Source organism: Panthera onca, chromosome B4 (assembly GCF_046562875.1).
Source record: "Panthera onca isolate mPanOnc1 chromosome B4, mPanOnc1 haplotype 2, whole genome shotgun sequence".
NCBI classification, from domain to species: domain Eukaryota; kingdom Metazoa; phylum Chordata; class Mammalia; order Carnivora; family Felidae; genus Panthera; species Panthera onca.
The window spans coordinates 123,040,526-123,058,848 of record NC_138345.1 but is presented as its reverse complement, the minus strand read 5'-3'; the positions used below and the strand labels follow the sequence as shown (position 1 = coordinate 123,058,848).

The window sequence follows — 18,323 nt, the reverse complement described above, 5'->3', positions numbered from 1 at the left end:
GATGCAACTGTTACTCAAGCTGTTAAGAGTATTTTTAGAGATGGTGACAACTTTGGGACACATTTATGATAAATTGTTTTGAAATATAAATTTTAGTATGTCTAGAGTTGATTTTTGCAGACAATTTTTCTAAAAATATTTAACTCTTCATACAAATCTGTTTTGTGTAAATCTGAATTTAATTTTAAATTTAAATTTATACAATGGTATTTTCAGGTTTCCTCTGGACATTTCTGTAATTTGTGAAGGTCTTACAAGAAACTAAAAGTGGCTTGATGTTTTTCATATAATTCAAAACACTTGTTATGCAAGTCCATGTAGATCTTCCTACCTCACTGCACATAAGGAGGCTGGTTTTAGCTCCTTACACTGTGGTTCAGTCCATATATCGACAACAGAAAAATACCCCTTTATTTTAGTTGTAAGGGTTTGTAGCAAATATCATCTTTTTCATTTGGGGGCTAAGGAAATGACCTAGGATTTTTGGGCCCAGCTAATTGGAGAATGATGTCAACTAAGGCAAAGTGGGCCTCATCCTTATCAGTATCAGTACTGTCTTTATCAGAATTGATCAGTTTTACCAAGAGTGAAATAAACCATTCCATGACCACAGAATCCTCATATCACAAACAGGTCCCCTGGGCACCAGGCAGAACAGTCAAGAGAGTACACTTCACCCAACTCAAGCCGTCCTATGCAAAAAGCTATTCAAAGCCAACATGTGCTTGCCTCATTGGTAAGGTGGTGGTGGTGGCCCCAGAGTCTGTAGTGTCCCACTGTCAAACCTTGATACTGGAAGTCTCAACAAAACCTCATGATATCCCATTGGTTCTGAATTTCAATCCCTGCAGCCAACAAAATGTAACGGGCTATTGTAATCAGATGTGGACATTTGCTTTATCCCTGAAGTCTGGGGGGAATCACTCAATGTAAACCACACGGATCAAGATTTGAAGTCATGTAGGGGTGCCTGGGTGGCTCAGTCAGGTGGCTCAGTCGGTTCAGCATCCCATTCTTGGTTTTGGCTCAGGTCATGATCTCATGGTTTGTGAGTTCAAGCCCTGCATTGGGCTGGGTTTCTCTCTCCCTCTCTTTCTGCCTCCGCTTGCTCTCTTTGTCTCTCAAAATAAATAAATAAACTTAAAAAAAAAAATTTGGAGTCACATGGATGCCTAAATACTTGTTCCTAGAAGTAGAAAAAAAGTATGTAGAGTCTGAAAAGTAACAAATGCCTTCCCCAGGGGTGATGGTAATGGAGGCTGTACCCCTCTCATTGAGTGAGAAGTCAGCTTTGGGCTAGAGAAAGCGCCAAAGTTTTAAACGTAGACTGTCCTTACACTCAGTTTTTCATCGACGTTGGCCCGTCACAGTGACTGGCTGCAGTGCATTTTACTCTAATGCTGAGTGGGAAGAGATTAAGAGCAGTGATTAAGACCACACAGGGCATGATCCTACTTCACCAAGTGGTGGGTAATGCTTCACATAGAAGAAATAATCTTTTTATTCTATATTTATATTTAGACCCCCGGGGTAATATTCTAAGTGGCTATTTTCAATCATAATTCGAATTTCCTCTTGCTGAAATCCCATCCTTATTTCTTACTGTGGGTCTTCACGTTCAGTTAAAGGAAGGTTTTGGATTTCCCAAAATCAAGTTTAAGCACTCTCTGCCAAATACTACGGTATTGAGGAAATCCAAACCTTTCTTTCCGGACTGCAGCGGTGGTCCATTTTCATTATCATGTGGGGACACATACTCAGACAGAGAAGCCCCAATTTCTTTTTTTTTTTTTCTAAATTTTTTTTCAACGTTTTTTATTATTTTATTTTTGGGACAGAGAGAGACAGAGCATGAACGGGGGAGGGGCAGAGAGAGAGGGAGACACCGAATCGGAAACAGGCTCCAGGCTCCGAGCCATCAGCCCAGAGCCTGACGCGGGGCTCGAACTCACAGACCGCGAGATCGTGACCTGGCTGAAGCCGGACGCTTAACCGACTGCGCCACCCAGGCGCCCCAGAGAAGCCCCAATTTCTGTTCCTCTCTTCCCGTGTCTCTAATTACAGTTGCTGCTAGGTGTCCTGAAGTTGATGCTTCCCCTATAGATTTTGCCAGGAGAGAAAGAAAAGTCACCGTCATTGGCTACTGTACTTAGAATGGTTCCTAAGCCCAAGCAAGAAAACCACAGTGATGTTGGCAAGCAAACAATTGAACAGTACAGGTGCTGGCAGTAGGCACTGCCCCAAAATCAACATGACTTGGGAGGAGAGGGGGTTGGAGAACAATGAAAGGTGCTTTTCATTCAGAGAAATTTATTTCTTTTAAATATTTGCAATCTGCGGCCGATAGCACAGGAGGCCACTTGGCATTATTCCCCCACAAAGGGGAGGGCTGGGTGGTAATGAGCAGATGCTCGAGAGGCCTGTGGCGTGAGGTGCACCATCCGTCAAGAAGATCAATATTGACTGTTCTTGTATCTTTGTGGGGAAAGTTTGCTCTTCTTAAACAAAACAAAACACAAAAAAAGTGGGGGCTGTGCCTTAATATATAGAGCATGGATTTGACTTCAGGCAGTAAATCAACTGCGAATAGCAAGGACTTCAGAGGTGGAACTGAGTACTCCCCTCCCCCGCCCAGTGACGACACGTTCAGCGTTTTAAGGAATAAAATGTATCTGGCTCGTGACACTGATCGTCTTTGCTCCCTCCATTCTTTTTCACTCCAGTTAAATCAGACCTTGACGAAGATACAATATGGCTGTAATACTGTACTTCGAAATCTGTTTAAAAATATGCGTTAATGTAGTTCACTTTGACTCCATGTGTATCAATAAAGCAGCATGTCTTTTGCCGCAGGGAGTGTGCTATGCACTGGGGTGACCAAGGTGAAGAAGACAACTGCTTTTGGTGCCTCAGTTTCCCCAGTGTGTCAAACTTAGATCACAGCAAGAATGCTGGTCATGACTGGCCTCTCATACCATGGAAAAGATTTTATATTTGATTCTTTAGATCAACGTGTAGTCTACTTCTTTAATATGCATACAAATCAGGGCTGCCTAGATGGCTTAGTCAGTTGAGCGTCTGACTTCAGCTCAGATCGTGATCTCAAGGTTCGTGGGTTCAAGCCCCACATTGGGCTCCCTGCTGTCAGCGTGGAGCTCACTTCGGATCCTCTTTCCCCCTCTCTCTCTGCACCTCCCCCTCTGTCTCCTTCTCTCTCTCTCTCTCAAAAATAAACAAAATAAAACATAAAAAAAAAACCATGCATACAAATCAGCTGGGAACTTTGTTAAAATTCAGATTCTGATTCTAAGGCCAGGCCACAGAGTCTCCCTTTTTTTTTTTTTTTTTTTTAACGTTTATTTATTTTTGGGACAGAGAGAGACAGAGCATGAACTGGGGAGAGGCAGAGAGAGAGGGAGACACAGAATCTGAAGCAGGCTCCAGGCTCTGAGCCATCAGCCCAGAGCCTGACGCGGGGCTCGAACTCACGGACCACGAGATCGTGACCTGAGCTGAAGTCGGACGCTTAACCGACTGAGCCACCCAGGCGCCCCCAGAGTCTCCATTTCTAACAAGCTCCCAGATGATGTTAATAATGCTGGTCCATGGACACACTTTGAGTAAGAAGAATCCACATATTATTGTACCAATCACCTGTGTGACACCTGTTTGCCATGTACATTCCTGGGCCCCCTTCTCAACTTTTTGAATCAAAATCTGCACCTTATTTACTTTTGAGTTTATTTATTTTGCAAGAGAGAGAGAGAGAGACAGAGACAGAGAGAGAGCGAGAGAGGGAGAAAGAGAATCCCAAGCAGACTTTGAGCTGTCAGCACAGAGCCTGACGCGGGGCTTGATCTCACAAACTGTGTGATCATGACCTGCGCTAAGATCAAGAGTCAGAGGCTTCACCGACTGAGCCACCCAGGCACCCCGATCAAAATCTGCATTAACATGTTCTCCAGGTGATATTTATGCATACTAAAGTTAGTTGATCATCAATTAGTTGATGGGAAACCATTGAACAGTTAGGAAGCTGAGTGCTTTATTATTGTATTTATTATGTTGGATTGTAGAAGAGAAGGTGTAAAGGGAATCCCAGTGAGGTGAACCACAGGCAGGAAATGGGTGGAGAAGCTAAGACAGGACTGTAGGGGGGATGGGTCTGAAGGATACTGAGAGTGTAAGGCTGACAGGATTCACGCTTGATCTTAGCCAAAAGGCCGAGAAGCGATGAGGCTGACAGGATTCAGTTATGAGTGGATCTACGGGTCAAGAAAGTTGGGGGAGGCCACAGTGACCTTCTAGGTTCTGGTTTGGATGTCTAAATTGCTGGTTGTGCCAATAAGATGGGGAAGCAATGGGGTGCGGGGTTAAGAACATGGGCTGGGGAGTGGGAAAGAGTAGATTTGATGCTGTCTTTAACGCTGACTACTTACAGACTTGGCAAGTTCATTTTTCATCAGCAAAACATGGACGATGGTGTTTGTGAGGTAATATTAGGCCCATTTTGCAAAGGTAGAAATGGAGGAGTGGGGAGGGTGAGTTGTCCCAGCTCCCCTGGGTAGAGAGGAGTGGAGGTGAGGTTTCCATATGGACCTTCACTGTTTCGCAGTCCCTGCTCTGAACGTTTAGCTCCAAGGTTTGTCCACGGAGAGATGCTCTCAGGTAGTCAGAGGTACTCACCCAGCTATGAAAAGTTCCTTCTCATTTCACGTTCTCTCGAGGTTTCTTACTTCACCCCTGAGCTACCCCTGCCTCTCTACAACTGTAGAAAGCCCTTCCCTTTCATTTCCCTTAGCTCATCTAAGATGATTTTCAGAAAGACTTAAGATGGAACAAATACTGCTAGAAAAAATGCTGGCAGTGGAGGAAATTTATAAGCTACAGGTTTCTGAGCTTGCCTCAGTTAATCTCTCACACCCTGTTGCTGGGGCAGCTGGCCTGGGGTACTCGGTTCCTGGCCCTCTTCCCACCTTTTAACAGATTATGTGTCCTCTTAAGTTTCATCCCCGCAGGTCTGTCCTGCTCCTTGGTTTGTCGTCATGGCCAAGGGAGAGTTCTTACTCATTTCTTCCTAAGATCCTCCTTCTCGGTGTAAAGGTTCTGGCTTGCAATACAAGCCTTTTCCTCAGGGAATGGATGGGCTGGGGGAGTATGGGTGTGGGGTGAAAACTTCACCTTTCAGGTAAGATCCTATTCCTCATGCAAGAGTGGTTTGGACTCATAGATCCACTGGGTTAACACCACCTTAAACATACAGCATCCAAGCAATAATACCCAATCATATCCAAGCAACCAATCTCACACACAAACATTAATAGGAAGTTAGAACTGACTACATGTTTGCTGAATTGTTTTATTTAAAATTGAATCAGATTGTCCTAATTTATGACCTTATTCATGTTAGTTATCTGATACCTTTCTCCTCTTTATTTTCCATTTTTATTTTTTATAATATTATTTCAAGATGGCAAAGCCCAACCTGAAACCTCCTTTTGCTTCAATCTTCTGTTTTCCTTCCCTATGGCCTGTGTCTCCCTGTGCCCTGTGACTGTAGTTGGAATTACCCCCATCAAGAAATCACATGGCTACCCTGTCTCTGCTTTCGAATCTTTGCTTTAAAGCCCCCTTGTCCAAGAAAGCATCTCTTATTTCTGTATATAAATTAGTACACTATCCTTAACGTTTTTCCATCCCCCTTACCTTGTCTTGCTTTTCTTCTTAGCAATAAAACAATTGTCATCAGATATATTATACATGTATTTATTTTTATGTCATCTCCACTAGAATGTCACTTTTATGAGGACAGAGACTTCATCTATTACCAGTTTCTAGAATAATGTCTAGTATGTAGTATAACTCAGTAAAAATGTGTTGAATGGACAGATAAGTAAGTTAATTAGCTGCATGAATAAAATATATGGGAAGGATGTGCATGTATAGGTAATGGAAGTTCATTGCTTTCAGGATCATCTTATTTAAAGGATAAAGAAGCAAAAAAAAAATTAAAATATCACTTACTTATGGAAGTAAGAATGGCAGATGGCATGGATTATTTTAGGAACCAGAGACCTAATTTTATTTTGTATATTTCCCCTCTACCTTATAGCCCAGAACTTCTCATGAGAGAACTTGCTTACCTTCCTTCAGATTCACTGATCACATGAAGAATTTCTCTGAATCTCTTAAACTTAGAAGTTTATGTTTTCTGCATTTTCAGGTAAATTAAGAAACAATCCCAAGAAAGACCAGAGTTTCTTTAGAAACTCTAGAATATGTACAAATAAAAGCATAAAGACTTTGTTGAGGAGCATTTGAAATGTTTCAAATAGCAACAATGAAGAATTCATTGGCTTATGAAGTTGGTAAATCCACGGGACGGACTGGCTCAAAGCATGGCTGGATCCACTCTTCACTGATATTATCATAATTTTCTTTCTTTCTTTCTTTTTTAAATCTCCATTTGATATAATTCTCACTTTGGGTTTATTTTCAGAATGGATAGCAATAATGGGTCCTGGCAGCTACAGGCTTATAAAATCCTTAGAGCTTCTAATTTGAAAAGCAGAGAAACCTTCTTTTGCTCTGCATCTTTAACAATCCCCACCTCCCACCCAGTGATTCTGCTTGGCCAGACTTGAGTCTCATGTTCATTTCTGGAGCAATCAGGTTTGTGGGAGAATAGAGCACACCGGTCAACTTTTGGTACTTTGGCATTTAACCTTGACGGCTGCATTAATTACACAAAATACATGTGTGTGTGAGGGGTGGGTGGGTGGAGAGGACAGTGGGAGGCATAGTTTCCCCCAAATAAATTGATACAGGACATTTTACTTTGACATTTTGTGTCAAGCCAAAATGATACATACATGCATTAATTATATTCTATACAATGCGGCCACCTGAAGTATTATGACAACTTTGGACCATTTCGCTGACCTGAAAAGATAAATGAATTTACATGTCCAGTTTCCTACCTAAGAGAAAATAAGTTTTTAGGGCAATTGATAAGGCTGATAATTGTTACACTCTCATTTGGACAATGTATCATTTTAGAATGTATTTATTTATTTACTTGTATTTATATAGCAACAAGTCTGTTGCTTATGTGTAGATACCAGGATTATTTGAAAGGTTTTGTTTATTTAATGATAGTTTCAAAGACCCGGAGTAATGCAATTTGAATGAGATCTGTTGAGAATCATACTGTGATGCCCACTCAAACTCTTTTTTTTTTTTTTTTTTTAACAACACGTTAGGAAACTGAGTGGAAGGCAGACATATATTCACCTGGTTCAAAACCCCAAATATAAAAAGGTATTGTTCCCCTTTGCTGCAGTCTGCCTCATTCCCCTTCCCCCACAGGAAGCCACTTTTCCTGGTTTCTTGGGAATCCTTCCACATTTTCTCTAAGCAAATAAACGTGTATATATGAGCAAATAAAAGCGTGCAGGTAAGCTGCAGCAGTCTGGACTTTGCTGTCTTCACTTAACATAATAACTTGGGGGCTCTATACATAGCAGTACACTGAGAGTTTACTTTTTCTTTTTCTTACAATTTCAGAGTAACATATTTGAAGAATATACCTTAATTTAGCCAGTCTCCTTGATGGACCCTGGTGATTCCCCCTCATTCTCTCCCCTCCCCAATTCCCCAATCCCAATGAAATAATTAGGATTTCATATTTTGGAGCCTTGATGGCATGTATTAAAATTTATAAAAAAATAAAATATAAAATAAAATTAAAAATTATTTAGATTTTTGACCCAGTCCACTTTTGTTAGTTTTATAGAGAGTAATTTGGGCTTAGTGCCAGCCAACTGATGTAATTCAATTCCAACCTCTTAATTATTTTCAAAATACAATGAAAGGATGGAAAATAATTGCCACTACTGGTCTCTGAAAAGTGTGTGGCTTCAAGAGTCGGTATACTAGAATTGGATGGTTTTGATGGGCAACCATACCTTTGAGAAACATCATGGTTAACAATTACATGGCTTGCTCTGAAAGCTCTAAATTCCTTGCCATGTTGATATTTGTCTTAAATTTGGGGACATGAAGTCTTCAGGCATGCTGGGATTGAAGGGACACCCCCTTGAGGGGTATATGAAGACAGCAGGGACTCTGCAGAGACAAGGGGCTTACTTGGCTGTAAACAGCACAGATGAGCAGCAGCCTTTGGTCCTGGGAACCATATCTAGATAGGAGCAGAGCCCTATAAGTAGCAAGGAGGGCAGTTTGTGTTAGGCACCTGGGAGCAGAGGAGGGTTGAGCTAGTTTGGTTCGGTTGCGGTTGCGAGGCAATGGGGAAGCATTTCTTTTTTCTTTCTTAAACAAAGGGGTGATGTCATTCAATTGTACCTAGCAGCAGCCATAGGCAATGATTGAGGGGGCGAGCTTGCAGCCAGGAAAACCATTTTTGAGGCGATTACAATCATCTAAGTGAGGAACAAGGAGAGCAGAAACACAGCAGGGGAGTTAGAGGAAAGGGAGTGACCAAGAGAGACATTTAAGAGGTAACATCCATAGGACGTGACCATGGATTACAGATGAAGACTGAGGGAGAGGGCCAAGTTGGGGAGGGTTATATATTCATTAAGCCTTTCAACAAAGGAAGATTGAGCACCTATTTGGTGACTGGCCCCATGCTAGCTTCTGGAGACATACAAGGTTTCCGTCCTGTTGGGATGTGTCTTTTCAGAAAGGCAGAAATTACCAAGTAAACAAATAAGCAAGATGGGTGAGTTGCCTCATGCCTCTTCACAATCAGCTTCTCCTCTACCCCAGTCTGAGACAACCACTGATTTATTTAATGTTCCTATAGTTTTGCCTTTTCTAGAATGCCATATGCATAACTGTGAAAATGGTTACAAATTTGTATGTGTTTGATGAAACTCATACAGCTGGACACTAAAAAGAATGAGGTCTACTCTATATAAATCACGCCTCAGTAAAACCCACATGAAAAAAGCCTGTATACCAAAAATGTAAAAAAATAAGAAAAAGATAAGGAAAAATGGATTAATGGATAAGAATAACCGGCATGGCAGAGGGCTGGGGGTATTTAAAATATGGAGGTCAGGAAAGCTGTCTATGAAGAGTTTACATTCTGCCCACGATTTGTATATTTCATGTGTTCAGCCGGGGGGGGGGGGGGAGAAAAAGAGACCATTGTGGCTAGAATATAGTTAATAAAGAAGAGAGTTGCATAAACTGAGATTAAGAGGCAAGCAAAGTGCAGATTGTGAAGAGCTTTTTAGGTCGCAGTGAGGAGCTTTGGATATTATCCTAAATGTAATGGGAGGCCATTGAAGATTTTGGGTGGAGCTGTACCATCTTCTGATTTCCTTTTTTAAATGATCTCAGTGTTGTCATTTGGGTAATTAACTATAAAGGGAACAAGTGCGAAAGCAGGGAGACCAATTAGGAGACTACAGTAAAAGTCCAAGTGAAAGATGAAGGGGAACCAGATGGCCACTATGGCAGTAAGATGGGAGCAGGTGGGTGGGAGTTAGAAATAAGTTGTAGATGGATAAAACCAATAATCCTGCTGATGGTTAGGATATGAGGATAAGGGGATCCAGAGTGATTCTTATTTCTTTGGTTTGAGCCAACTGGATGATGGTTCTGTCACTTACCTGGTTGGAGAATTAGTGAGGATTCATTTTAGGGAGGAGAGTAAAGAGTAGAATAAGATCTTATTTCCCTCATAGACACAAAGAGAGTCACAAAGTTTGGGAGATTTTGGAGATTGCCATCTTGATTAGTCTAGATCAATCACATTCACCCTTGAAATGGCTTCTCCCAGATTTTGCCTCTCAACGCACTGTTCCTTGAATAACCCCAGTAATCTCACATCCCTGGATCTTTCAAGTTTCTATTCTTGTGGACTAAGGACAATCCACAAAATTACAAAAATGGCTACAATAATTCATTGCACCCCCAAAAGTATGCCTCTTTAAAATGTTTTTTTTTTTTTTTCAATCCTCCTATCAAGAGGTAAAGCTCATTTCTCCACTCCTTGAATCTGTGCTTGGCCAAATGACTTATTCTGGCCATTGGAACCTTAGAAAACATGACATAAATAGAATGTTGAAAAGTACTTGTACATTGAGGCTTGTCTGTCTTACTGAAGGAAACTCTTCCATCTTTCCATGAATGAGTTCAGCCTAACTTCCTGGATGATGCGAAACTTGAAGTTGTCACTCCAGCTAACGTTATCAATAGAACATTAGCCTTGGACTTTCCTTCCTGGCCTATGATCACAATGTCAGATGCCAGGCCCAGGATGGTGGCAATGGTCAAAGAAGGAGTTTCTGGAGTCCCAACTGGCCTACTAAGCAACCAGGATCTTCCCTTCAGCAGACAGATGGAATGTTCCTCTTGTAACACACCTAACCTTTTGGTTAAAAGCAACAAATGCACATTTACTTAAGTAACAAGAAGGAATTAGAGTGCTATTTTTGCTCTAAATGAACCAAACCCAAGTGGCATGAAGAGAAAAAGGAAGCTAAACCTATTTTCTTATCAGCTGAGCAGAAGTTAGCGAAGGAGACCGTTCTATCTAATGGAACTGAACAGACACATTCAAATGGGCATATTTATAGATGTTTTATTTGTTTGTGACTTAGAATAAAGCTCTGAACTCGAGGAAAATATTGTGAAGTCCTGAGAAGGTTGTAAGGAAGTCTTGGGAGCAGATGACCTGATTAAGAAAGGGAAGAAAATCTGGGGGCTGAGATCAGAACTCGAAGAAATAGTATTTAAGGAGTATGCACGGGAGGGGAATTGAGAAGGCAAGATCTAGAATGGTGAGGAAGAAGCAGAAGCCAACAAGAGGCATGGCGATTTGAAGTACCCAATTGATATTTAGATTTTTGAGTTTGAATTCCAGAGTAACCAATGACTAGCTGTGTAATGTTGGGCAAGTTTCTTAACCTCTCTTTTCTTTAACTTTCCTAAGTTAAAATGGGGGGATACTAATATATTTAACTCCTAAGGTTTATTCCTAAGGTTTATTGTGTGGGATAAATATCACAATATAGTTAGAGTTTTTGGAACAGTGCCTGGCCCATAGTACATACCCAGTAATCATTAGCATTATTGTTATGACGCTTAAAGGAGGCAATGGGTTTCAACAAGGAGTGAGAAACTATCTGTCATCAAATACTAAGGAAAGACGAGTAAGAAACACACTAAGAATGTTTATTTGATCTAATAACTAGATGTGTTGGGAACACTGGCAAGAATAGTTTTCCCAGAGTCATAGAGCTCAAAGTAGGCTGCTGAGACTTGAGGCTCAAGGAGGAAATGAGACTTCTGGTGATCCAGGCTTGGCTCCATCGTTGGCTGTGTGACCTTGCACAAGCTTCCTAAACTCTCTGGATCAGTCTTCTCTGCTATAAAGCAGCAGGAGGAGGAGACTTGGTGATCTGTTCTCCATTTTGAAATGTTGTCAGTCAACCAATGGGAATTCAGATGGTCAGTCAGCAAAATGTTCTAGAAGTGATTTTTAAAAAATTTTTCAGATGGGAGGTCGAAGACCAGCCAAAGTTTATGGCTCCCCACTTCTCATTTTCCTTGGTGCTGCTCCTTTCAGAGCCAAACATACATGCCAATATAGTAATAAATGCAGACGAGAGTGCATTCATGTATGTGTGCACCAACAAACACAAATTGTGGTCCTGAGACCCATACAACAAGACTATACATAAGCAGATTATGTCACAGACCACAGATTCGACCCTCCACCTACTAAAAACTTACCATGTTCTGGGTTTTCTGCTAGATATTGGGGGACACATGGATAAATCCATTAGGATGGTTGTCATTGAAGAGCTTATAATTTAATGGGATGATTAGGAATTTACCAAAGACAAGGTAGCTGACTGGTAATAAGATCTATGATACAATTCAACAAATATTTATTGAATGCTCTGTCAACAACTGTGCTGGGTACTGGGGAGAGAGGCCTGAGAAAAATAAGGAGAGTGTAAAATTATTTCTAATCAGGAGTCTCATAAACTTTCTGTTTTTTTTTGTTTTTTTTTTTTTTTTCTATGAGGTACGTTGATTGATAGTTACCAGGTGATCTCAACATGTCACCTGGGAGGTCTGCTGCTGGCCTCAGTCTTTGCAGTAGAGTAAGGGAACCATGGGAAGATGGGGGTTGGAATGGGGGGAACAAGCTGGGATCTTGCTTTCCTACACTCACCCAGTTTCACTGGGAAGCCACCATTCTCTTTTCAGAACTGAGAGGGTAGCACTTCCCACATCCAAAAGTGTGCTTTGGGAAGGTTTCTGTGATCACTACCCTGCTCCACTATTCTGTTGGCAGTGATATCAGCCTCAGCACAATTCACTGTCTGGAAAAGTCTCACCAAGTTTGGAGACCCCTGTGTTGGAGACCACAGAGGCTTCCTGGGGAAGACTCATTTCTGCTCTTCCCATAAGAGAGGAAATGGCTTCAAAATAAGGAGACATATCTCCTGCCAGTTCTCAGAATCACATTATAGCCCACTAAGGGCAGATGAAGCTGATTGGGTCTTGCAGGGTCTGTGTCCCTGAAGCTCTCTTGCTCTTTCTTTGTCATATCCAGAGGCTCTCATTCCTCTCCTACTAAAACTTGTGAGAAAACTCTCCGATTCTGACAGGACTCTTTCAGGTCACTTGCCCTCGTGAGGAAATGGTGGCTCCCACTGGAACCTTAAATGTACGGTTCTCACCACTTTCTTGCAAAGAGCTTGGGGTGAGACTTGCCATCCACCCATCCCTTGGTGAAAACCACTTTTCATGGGTTGACAGAAATCTGCATTTGGGGGCAATTTCCAGTCATTTGGCTTTTGAGAGGAAACGGTGCAAATACAAATCCAGGGATTAGTTCTTGGGAAATTCAGGAAGTGTTTTGCAGAAAGGGAGGGAGAGAAGGACATTTGTCAAAGTGCCTGTGCTGCTAGTCCTCATATAAATGCTCTCTCTCCTTTGTGCCTACCGGACTCTGAAGAATACAACTCAAGCACAAAGCAAAGGAGGCACTGGCAAGTGAATGCAACAGTGTTTTCTAATCTGTGTGGATGAAAATCACACAAATTTTGATTCTCTAAAGAGTCTTCCTTAGCATGCTGGATTAATCGCATGGATTAATAAAACACAGTCGCCTCCACTCACTGGTGCCTCCTGGCCTTTGTACTTGCCTTTCCCCCACTGCCTTGCTTTTTAAAATTCTATGGAAAAAAAAATCCTATGGAACTTTGAAGGAACAAAAGGCATTTTCTATAAGTAAATTTCTCATTTTCTATGAGGCATTTTCTATGCTGGCCATTGGTCCATCGGTTCAACCCGCCTAGAAGGTAGGCTCTCTGAGTTTCTCAGTGTGCAGAACCCTTGTTTGAGCTTGTATACGGACCTCTGTGCCTTGGGGAAAACCCAGGGTGTCTTTTGGACTCTACACTTTGCATAGTTTGCTGTGAGTGAAGAGTAGCACATTACAGAACAATGACTAAATTAAAGGCACGTAGTGCATGGTGAAGGATACTAGATAAGGGCTCGGTTAGGAATGTGTATGCTGGTCTCGACTCTGTTTTAACCTATTTAACTTTCATAAACCCAAGCCGCCTTGTTTTCTGGGATAAGAGCATTCAGCCCAGGTCTAAATGAACAACAACTAATTTTCGATGAGTGGGACTGTGGTACCAGACGTTGTTTTACGCCTACACCTGAAGTACTCGTTTAATCCTCAGAGACCTTATGAGGTGCCATGGTATTATTTCTATATTCTGAAACAGTAATTGGGACCAGCGATGTCCAGTATCTGACTGGAGTTCATGCCACTGCTGCGGGGTGGAACTGAGACAAGGCTGAGATCCAGCATTCTCCCAAGCTGAGATCCTAACCAGTGGTACTTCCTTGCGTAGAGCTGTTCGTTTAAGCCTTGTTTAATGGTGCCTTCATCCAGTAGATAGATTTCTATGGTTCGTCTGAACATTTCTTTAAAAATTTTTTTAATGTTAATTTTTATTTTTGAGAGAGAGAGACAGAGAAAGAGAGAGAGCGCGCATGTGCACACACACACACACACACACACACATGCATGAGTGGGGGAGGGCAGAGAGAGAGAGGGAGACACAGAATCTGAAGCAGGTTCCAGGCTCTGAGCTGTCAGCACAGAGCCCGATGCAGGGCCCAAACCCACAAATGGTGAGATCATGACCTGAGCTGAAGTCCAAAGCTTAACCAACTGAGCCACCCAGGTGCTCCCTTTTTAAAAAAATTTTTTAAATGTTTTATAAATTTATTTTATTGGGTCATCTAGGCACACCGAAGCAAGAGGGGGCCACAGGTGGGCTCCCCCTTTAGGAGCTACCTGCTACCCGTCTTAGAATCTCCGGGTGGTGGGTACATGTGCCATCTTTTTCTTGGTCCAGCTTCAGCGCCCTCACTAAGATACGGGGGGCATGCCCGTTGTCTCTCTTTGTGCATATATGGGGTAGCTGGTCTCTTTACTTTTGATTCAAAATCGTATTTGCCGAGTGCCCACTCTGTGCCAACCAGTAGCAAGCAAGACACGGTCTTTGACATTTCAGAACTGGCTTTGTAGGAGAGGATGCAGCAAATGAAGCCACTAAAATGTATAAGCAAGATAATTATGGATTGTGCAAAAACACACAGTAGAAGTAAACTTGGCACAACTCCCTGCAAAAGTGACGGTTAAGTCTGGATCAGAAAAATAAGGAGGACCTAGTTACATGAAGAGCTCGGGGAAGAAAAGTATGTTACTAATTTTTAGGGCAAGACCTAGGAAGTATATTTTTAATAAGATTTCCTCGCATCTCTCTTTAAATAAAAATAAAGTCTTCGGAAAGATCAATAGAATGTATCCAAGCTGAACAGAAGAGAGAAAACAGACTGCAAAGAAAAGAACGTTCTAGTGGTTATGTGGAACAGGTACCAAAGTGTTTATTGTTGGAAGCCCAGAAAGGGGGGAGGAAGTGAGGCTGAAGAATAATTTGAAGCAATAATGTCTGGAAATGTGCTAAATTTGGTGAAAAATGTAAACACACACATTCAAGAAGCTATGAGAATTGCAAATAGATAAACTCAAATCCACATAAAGACACATCCAAATTCAACTTCTGAAAACTAAAGATAAAATCACCATGATCTGTTACCCTTAAATGCCTGGTGTAAATTTTTAAAATTTACAGATTTGGGGGCACCTGGGTGGCTCAGTCAGTTAAGCATCTGGCTCTTCATTTCTGCTCAGGTCATGGTCTCATGGTTTGTGAGTTTGAGCCCTGCACCAGGCTGACAGTAGGGAGCCTGCTTAGGATTCTCTCTGCCTCTCTCTCTCTCTCTCTCTCAAAATAAATAAATAAATAATTTTTTAAGAAGTGAAAAGTTAGTGTTTTAAGGGCACAGAAAAAGTGATAACTGGTTGTATTAGTAAGGGCACAGCAAGAAATATTTGGCACACATTCAAGGGTTTCACAGATAATAATTCAGTGAAAGGGACAATAGGCAGAGAGGGGTCTTGCCCATCTTGAGAGGAATGGCACATTCATTTATCCTTTCTTCTGAGGGAAGATTTTATTCATTTATTTTTAATTTAAAACCATTTTTTTTTTAATGTTTATCTTAGAGAGAGAGACAGAGCATGAGCAGGGGAGGGGCAGAGAGAGAGGGAGACACAGAATGTGAAGCAGGCTCCAGACTCCGAACTGTCAGCACAGAGCCTGATGCGGGGCTCAAACTCACAAACTGTGAGATCATGACCTGAGCTGAAGTCGGACGCTTAACCGACTGAGCCCCCTAGATGCCCCTGAGGGAAGATTTTAATCTGTCTGTACCTTTTCCTCCTACTATAACACTCAGATTATAATAGGGTCTTATGTTAGCGGCAATCTTTAATATTTTATGAAATATTCTTCGATATGTATTTCTGGGATGGAAAATGTATGCAAAAAGTGTATTTTGACTTTTCCTTCATAAGCAAGGAATTTAGCAAGCCATGCTTATTCCCAGTGCCCCTTAACTTCCCAGTCTGTAGTTATGTCATTTAGAACTTGGATTACTATCTACTAAAGTAAATCTTTCATTTAATTAATTATAAGTACATTGATTTTAATTCAACTATATAGCTCCCCTGATGTGTTTGAACCATATTATTTACCATAATCATTTAAAACCAATTTTTATGCTTACATTTTGTTTTCTGTGTTCACCCTCAGCCTTCTGCTAACTCTGATTTTTAATTTTTTTTAAAGTTTATTCATTTTTGAGAGAGAGAGAGAGAGAGAGAGAGACAGAGCATGGGCAGGAGAGGGGCAGAGAGAGAGAGAGAGAGAGAGAGAAGAGACACAGAAAATCCAAAGCAGGCTCCAGGCTCTGAGCTGTCAACACAGAGCCCTACACCAGGCTTGAACCCACGAACTGTGAGATCATGACCTGAGCCAAAGTTGGAAGCTTAACATACTGAGCCACCCCAGCGCCCCACCTTTCATTTTTAATTCTTACTCTTGATTAACTTTTCAGGTTATTAGGGACACTATCAAGTAAAATTTTAAAGGAGTATACTTATTTGGTTTGTTCTTTTTAAAATTTTTTTAAATGTTTATTTATTTTTGAAAGAGAGACAGAGTGCAAGCAGGGGAGGGGCAGAGAGAGAGGGAGACACAGAATCCGAAGCAGGTTCCAGGCTCTGAGCTGTCAGCACAAAGCCCGACATGGGGCTTGAACTCACGAGCCATGAGATCGTGACCTGAGCCAAAGTTGGATGTTTAACGGACTGAGCTACCCAGGTGCCCCTGGTTTGTTCTTTTTTTATTTCACAAGGCGTGAGCTTCCTGTTTGTCCTCCATACCAGAATTCTTTTAAATCCAACCAGCAGAAGCCTGCCAAGCGCAGTGTGGGGGCCTGCTTTCAAATTAGTTCCCCTCCCACTAGTAAGACAGACTTACCTTCTAGAAGAAGAGCTGTCTTCCGGGTGCGGTCATCTTCTTGAGCAAACTCCTCTACGGAGCCCCCAGCCGACTTGCCTGCAGGTCTCATCACATTTAACTAAGTCACGTGTCCTCCTCTAAGCCAATCACGGTGAACAGAATGAGATTATCATTAACAGAGATTTTTCCTCAAACTCGGGGTCAGGCTACTTCTCAGAGGTGTGGCTACCCGAAAGAAAGGTGGCTTCTGTTTGCAGACAACCTGGTGTCATGCATGCTGTAGCTGTTTTCACAACAGCGTCTGCTGCATTTTCCTTACTATTAATTTGGGGGTTTTGTTTTGTTTTGTTTTTGTAATGTTGGTGATTCCGTTTAGTCGTCCCAAGAAGATCTTGATGTTGTTATTGGACACTTAATTTACTTGGAAGTGGTCCTTATCTCAGCCTGCTCTGTCTTGTCTCTGCTTACTAGCTTTGCCTGGCATCCTGTTGTTTTTTAGTCACCGAGTGCTCCTGTGCTTTCGTCTCATCCTGGTCTTTTGCAGGTTTCTGATCTTATTCAGTAAGGCTATGTTCTTCCCATTAAGGACGCTGAGCTCTGTTTTGTTGGTTTGTTCATTTGTTTTTTTCCTGACTCAAACCCTACTTAATCTTTCTCCATCAGACACTTTTATTTTCCTTCCGAATTCGCAGCTCCCCTCTCTGGAAATCTCTTCCGCTCTCCAGCGCACAACGGTGCCTCCCCTTCACGTTCATTTCCTGCCCTGAACCTAAGACCGTCCAAGCAGTTTGACAGCGATGTACCATCTCATCTTCCGTCGTTGAACTGGGCAAGCGCAGACGTCTTCCAGCCAGCCCTGAAAGCCCGCCTCCATAGAGCCTTCGAAACCCTTCACGTCATCGCTCTCTTCCTCAAGGTCTCTCGGTGACTTCCAGTCTCACGTTCCAGTTTGTGAAAGGAGGTCCTGCTTGCAGGACTCTGCCTCTTGCCGGCCAGGAAGACCAGTCTGTGTCTACATCTCCAAGCTCTGTTTTTTCAAATTCCCCAAATGATTGGTTGCAGGAGGTGTTTTTGTGAGCCTTCAGGATGATTCATTCTCGCCTTCTTTTTGCCGTATGTAACTACATTTCCATTTTATACAGCAGTATATAAAGTCATATTTTTTCATCTTTGAGTGAGCAGCCGTCTGGGGTCCTTGGTGCTTTCTAGAAGACATGATGTACAAGTGCCATTTGCCTCTGTTCATTATCCACCCGGAAGCTGTTAGAATCTTTTTCAGGCCTACTGCTGACAAGTAGGTTGATGGTACAGGGCCGGACCTGTTCCCAGGGTTTAGCCTCCATCGTACCCCTAACCACACCTCCACCTGGTGTTGCTTTCCCA

The 18,323-nt window shown here is 42.0% G+C and overlaps 1 protein-coding gene across 1 annotated transcript in view; it reads left to right on the top strand.

Annotated features, from left to right (window-relative positions):
- Nucleotides 1-18,323, top strand: part of CB4H12orf42 (chromosome B4 C12orf42 homolog) — an 81,893-nt gene that overhangs the window by 14,052 nt on the left and 49,518 nt on the right. The window contains exons 2-3 of the mRNA XM_078449209.2: nt 5,104-5,188; nt 6,154-6,221. Coding sequence (XP_078305335.2) covers nt 5,104-5,188; nt 6,154-6,221 — 153 coding nt within the window. The remainder of the gene's footprint in view (nt 1-5,103; nt 5,189-6,153; nt 6,222-18,323) is intronic.